The sequence below is a fragment of the Fulmarus glacialis genome, unplaced genomic scaffold, assembly GCF_000690835.1.
Source record: "Fulmarus glacialis isolate BGI_N327 unplaced genomic scaffold, ASM69083v1 scaffold39902, whole genome shotgun sequence".
Lineage (NCBI taxonomy): Eukaryota > Metazoa > Chordata > Aves > Procellariiformes > Procellariidae > Fulmarus > Fulmarus glacialis.
The window spans coordinates 16144-21969 of record NW_009197908.1 but is presented as its reverse complement, the minus strand read 5'-3'; the positions used below and the strand labels follow the sequence as shown (position 1 = coordinate 21969).

Sequence of the window (5826 nt, the reverse complement as noted above, 5' to 3'; positions counted from 1 at the left end):
TGCTGGCCACACTATTTCTGATACAGATGCAGTAACTGGCTGCAACCAATCTACATCTTTCAGAGGATACTGTAAGAAAACATGTAGTGAACAGTTAGCTCACAAAGAATAGACAAGAAATCAACAACCCTTATGAGATAGTCTTTCCTATTGCTAAATAGTCCTAACTTTTGGCCTTCAAGTCAGTTCCCTGTCTCAAGTTAAGTTCTTCTCTAATTTATATCAGTATAAATCCAGGGAAAAAATGAAGGAAAAAAGCATAGCTGATTAACATCTATCTACATGTTTTATATAAACATGCAAAATAGCAATCACATTATTTGAAAATATGAAGAATAAAACAATTTCTTTCTTGATCTAGGTTGATGTTGATGCAATGTCACTAAACTCTAATGATGTGTTTGTTCTGAAACTGCCAAACAACTCTGGCTACATCTGGGTAGGAAAAGGAGCAAACAAAGAAGAGGAACGAGGAGCTCAATACATTGTCAGCATTCTTAAATGCCAGACTGCTAAGATTAATGAAGGCCAGGAACCAGGTTAGTATGAGGCCACATGGTTGCTAATAGGCAGCTGAGAATACACAGCACTGCATGGAAATGCAGCCTAAATGGTTTCTGCAATCATGTATTTTGTAGGCAGAAGCATGTGTTCACTCTCTCCCTTTGAAAATCCAACCTGACATTTTACCATGGAGATCTATCCAGAACTGGCTGATGCACAAGCAGTGCGATGCCCTGGAAGTCTGTAGGACAGTAGCAGGAGCTGCAGAGGAATGTGATCCTTTCTTTACCCTGAGTGCCTAGGAAGGGAGAAAGGCATAGCGCATTGCTCCTTCTAGGTCTGCAAGTGATATCTTTATTGTTATTTTGACAAACTGCAGGAAGAACTGTAAGAAAATGCACCCATGCATGAGAAGGAAAAGAATATATTGTTTGGGGATTCTTGAAACAGTATCTAACAAACTAAAACATCAAATGTTAAATCCACTGCTGAATAAATTATATATTGTGTATTTCAGAAGAATTCTGGAAAGCACTTGGAGGTAAAAAAAAATATCAGACTTCATCACAACTCTTGACAAAGGCTGAAGATCATCCCCCTCGCCTCTATGGTTGTTCTAATAAGACTGGCAGATTTATTGTGAGTATATGAGGGATACTTTCCTCTCTGTTTAATTACATATTTTCTGGTATATTTTTGCCTTGGGAATCATCAGACATTAAATGAATTTGGGGATCTGGCTTAATTAGCCGTGCTTGGCAAGAACTAGAGAGTAGAGGTTTGGTGCTTTAAATGAATCCACATGCAAAGGACGGACAGAAGAGTTAATACTGCAGATGTCTGCACGCAGAGCCTGCTCCAGCCTGGGACTAGAGGCTTGCAGATGCAAAAAGATAAGGCATTTGCCCAGTCGAAAGCAATTGTGTTCTTGCAGAGCATTGCCAGACGGCTATAATTTTGAGAAAGTGCAGGTCAGTGCCTTGCCCCTTACGTGTTTGATAGTGGTGGTGAGAAAAAGAAATGTCCCTTACCAAAAATCCCTAGCAGTCTGAAATTTTCCATAGAGATTTAAGACATGTAATTATGCCTCTAAGGTATTGACCTGTGCTCAAGGAGGTAGGAAGACCTATTTCCTTAGCAGAAATACCCAGAGCACAGCTCTGTGATTCAGGCTTAATTACTTACCGTATTCTGGGAGGGCAACGTTGTGTCACCGTTTGGCAAGGATGCACTAATTTTTACGTGGGGGATGTAGTTGGCTACCATTTCTGCAGTCTCCTTAAGGCATAGCCCGTTCATTTGCAGAGGGATAAAACAAATAGGATCCTTTAATAAGGACTTTAAAATCTTAGGAGAGTAGTAAAGTGTATTCTTCTAACAAGCTTCTAAAACACTCCTGTGAAATACAGTAACAGGAACCAACCTCTCTATAATAGCCTGCTGGGAGCTATGCACTTGTTTGGTTTTTGTTTTAAATTCCCTCCAAATTCTGTGAAATCCCCTCTTTCCTGTAGTATTTCTCTAGTAACAGAATCACCACTGTTAGAGCTCACCAGAAGAGGTACGTCAGATCACTCTGACTTTCTGGCCACCATAACACAGGGTGGGGAAAAGGAATGTCTTTTGCACCATCTGCTTAGCGTCCCTTTAGAACTCCCACATGACCAAGCATAGCCAAACCCTTGACAGTCCTTTAAAAGTAGAGGGCTGACCACTAGCTACATTACTATCTCTTCTTCTCATACAGAATGACATTAAACTGCTTTCCTATCTGCCTGCAGATAGGAAGAAGCAAGCAGTCTGCCTTTCCTTTGGGTACTAGTCCTCGATGGCTTAGTCAACTGTAATGTCCTATTGTCAAGCAAGTGGAAAGCTTGCTTGGGTGTGTATTTCATCACTGAGCTCACCCACTGCAAACCAAAGCAGTTTCTTTTCTTTATTAATGAATGTAAGCTGCATGAATATATCAGCTGATACCAGCTGATTGATTTAGTTTGCTTGGTACAAGGTGCTCTATGGAAATTTCCCTGTCCCCTTCTTCTGGCAGACCTCAGACTTGACTTAACAATAGTCACAATTACAATGTAAACCTCTGCCTCTCCTGAGGATATCCTATCAATTCTGACAAACTGAGAGCTGATTTTATAGGACATGCAATTATACGATTTGTTTCCTTTCAGTGAAACACCCTTGACACATTCATCAAATCAGTTTAGGGCTTGACCCTTCAGGAGCAAAAAGAATTGCACACCAGCTTTCTGAACTTATCCTTTTAAAAATATCTTTCGTCTGTGCAAAATCAGAATATCTTGATAAATCATTAAAAACCAAAAAAACCCCGAAACGTAATATCCTTTTTAGATTGAGGAGGTCCCAGGAGAATTCACTCAGGACGATTTGGCTGAAGATGATGTCATGTTGCTGGATGCTTGGGAGCAGGTAAGCTGTGTACTTGACCACTGCTTTTTGTGGTAACAAGGATAATTTATTTTTAACCACTTAGATCATAAGATGGGAGGAAAAATCATCATTGTGAGAATGGAAGAGGTTTTGTTTTCTTTAAATTATACCAGAGGGAGCTATATTTTGTGAGCTATATGATGTGCTAGTGTGAACAGACACAATTGAATTTCCAAGCATAATGTGAGACCCCGGCAGGCACTTCCCATTAAAACCAATGGAGGCTGCAAGAGTATAAGCCCCGGCAGTGTTCTGAAAGGCTCTCAATAATGTTCTTGACTTTATCACTAAAATTTATTAATTTTAAAAAAGAAAGTTATTGCATAAAAGATATTCAGAAGCCACAAAATCCATGTAGCAGCAGCAGCTACAAAAAGTCTTACTAAAGAAGGGGACAAACACTCGACCCTTACACAGATTTCTTCAGAAGAACTGGGTGGAGGGTGACAGAAACAATCTCCGTCATTTTCCCAGGGTCACTGAAAACTGAAAATGTTGAGAGCTTTTTGGATGACAGGCAAACTTACTGCAGGTGCAGAGGGCACATCTGTTTCTCACAGTATATTCTCTCTACCCTTCCTCTCTCCTTGGAGGGAAAGGGGGAGGAGGCCACAAATCCCACGCTTTATTTGTCTTCTTCAGCCTAACCCTTAAGGAAAAAAAGGCTGAGGTTTTTGGAAATGAGAAGGAACGTTCAAGGTCCATGTGGGAAGGAGTGATGGGGGAAGGTGGGTGGAAGAGCTGGATGGAAAGTAGCTGGGACATACTGACTGAGGTAAGAAGGAAAGAAGTCCAGGTCATGTAGCTGGTTTCCAAAAAGATCCTTGACAGAAAAAAAAAAAAAAGTGGGGATTGCAGATCGAGGCTCTGATTGTTGGGTTATTTGGTGGGTTATCTAGCAGTTACCCTGGGTAGCACTGATCACAGGGCACAAGCGTTGATGTGCACCCAGAGCTCAAATCAGAGAGAGCTCCTGTTCAGTGTTTTTGCACCTAAAGAGCAATTTTATGGCAAACTGTAAAAGATATCCATGGAAAAGGTAATTAGAGTTCCTTTCATCAGAGTGCATAAAGGTCCGGCCTTCCAGTGTCAAGAGAGCGGTGAGATTTCAGACGATAGAACTACAGTCTCTTGCAAGGGAAAAAAAAATCATCAGTTGTGGTTTGTGAGAGCTGTGTATCTCTGCAGTCATTTCATAGTGTATACTCTTTCTCCTAGTGGAATCAATTATTTTGTACTTTACCTGCTGTACACAACATCCTTATAACAACATGGGAGCTATATCTTTCTCTCCTCTGATTGCAGGTTTTTGTCTGGATTGGGAAGGATGCTAATGAAACTGAGCGACAGGAATCCGTTAAATCTGGTAAATCAAATCAATTTGGCAGAATTCTGAGTGAAGTAGCATCAATATTACTTAAAGAAGTGAAAAAGATGATGTAGAAGAAATCTAGTTACGTTTACACTGTTTAAAAGGGTTACTGAGCTGATTAAGATTTAATCCTGGAGAAGATAATTTTCTCCTTTAAATGTGCTTTAAACCTCATTGTATCTTTCTTATCTGTAATTTTATGAAGGGTAAAATTAATCAAGATAGCATTACTAGGCTGCAGAGCTTTTTAAAGAATATATAGGAGAGCTCCATGAAAAGAAACGGCACTGAAAAGAGAAATAATTTAAAGGGAGATACCTACTGAGCTGCACCCTACACTAATGTATATAGTCAAAGGAATGCCAACAAATCCTCAAGTCCTTACACTGCCACCCTTCACTGAGTTAAATTTGGAGGAGGAAATTCCAGTTGCAGAACAAATCAAGACAATTCACGCAGAGTGCACCTCCTTGAAAAATCACGTGTCATCTCTGGTGTGATTTCACATAGCTGAGCCATTCTGACAAAGTTCATGCTAAAAACGCTTGCAGATATTTCCCTGGAGCAGCCAGGGTTACCAAGCTGTGTTTCCAATATATACTGATGTCACGTTACGATGTCAAGGGAAACTATACTGGCTTTTACATAGGAAAAATGGGAATGAAACTTGTGCATCTGTACAGCACCAGCAAATTCTTTCTCCTGTTCAAGAGCCAAAACCCAACTGTATGGCAATGAACTGATCAGAGCAACAATCCCTCTGTGCAAAATTCTTTCACTGGCAGCTGGGAGAAATCAGCAGTTACCTGATCATTTCATTGCCTTTGAAATCATGTAATTGAATACTTATTATAGTAGCCCTGGTTCTTTCACTAGGGCTTTTAATGTATTTTTTATACCAAAGGAACGAACTAATATATTACATGTTTTATTTCCTCTCTGTTTTTAGCCAAACGCTATATTGAAACAGATCCTTCTGGCCGAGATAAGAGGACCCCCATTGTGATTGTGAAGCAGGGGCACGAACCCCCGACATTCACAGGCTGGTTCCTGGCTTGGGACTCCAACAAATGGAAGAACTGATCTATCCAAGGAGGCTTCAGCTTCAAGCCAAAGAATGATCAGAGCCCAGCTACCTTCTAGTATTTTTAAGCATAAGCTTATGCAAAGATATGATGCATCTGTTGTTACACTTTCCCGAGCTTTGATATATTTCTGTGAATAACCTAGAAATTCTTAGCACTGGAAAGGATAAATGATAATTGTAAACTGGTCAAATGGGGTGAGTGCAGCTTTTCATGTAGTAAATATGGGAAGTGCTACCAATACTTTGTTTAATCTATTGATTCTTCAAACAGAAGCTGTGGATCAATTTATTTTAATGTGCTAAAATGGGCCAAATTCTGCCTTCACTTAAAAATCCACACTAATGCTACAGATATTCCCAGATAATGCCATTAGATTAAGATCAGCATAGTATTGTGCAGAAT

General features: G+C 40.0%; 1 protein-coding gene across 1 annotated transcript; it reads left to right on the top strand.

The window, feature by feature from the left end:
* Nucleotides 1-308: 308 nt before the first annotated feature.
* Nucleotides 309-5551, top strand: LOC104073059 (adseverin-like; the record flags this gene model as incomplete). The annotated part of the gene is given in 5 exon segments (XM_009572720.1): nt 309-539; nt 1022-1143; nt 2866-2943; nt 4270-4330; nt 5286-5551. Coding segments are annotated over 5 exon segments (626 nt in total), but the record flags the coding sequence as incomplete, so codon positions are not given.
* Between the last annotated feature and the right edge of the window lie 275 nt (nt 5552-5826).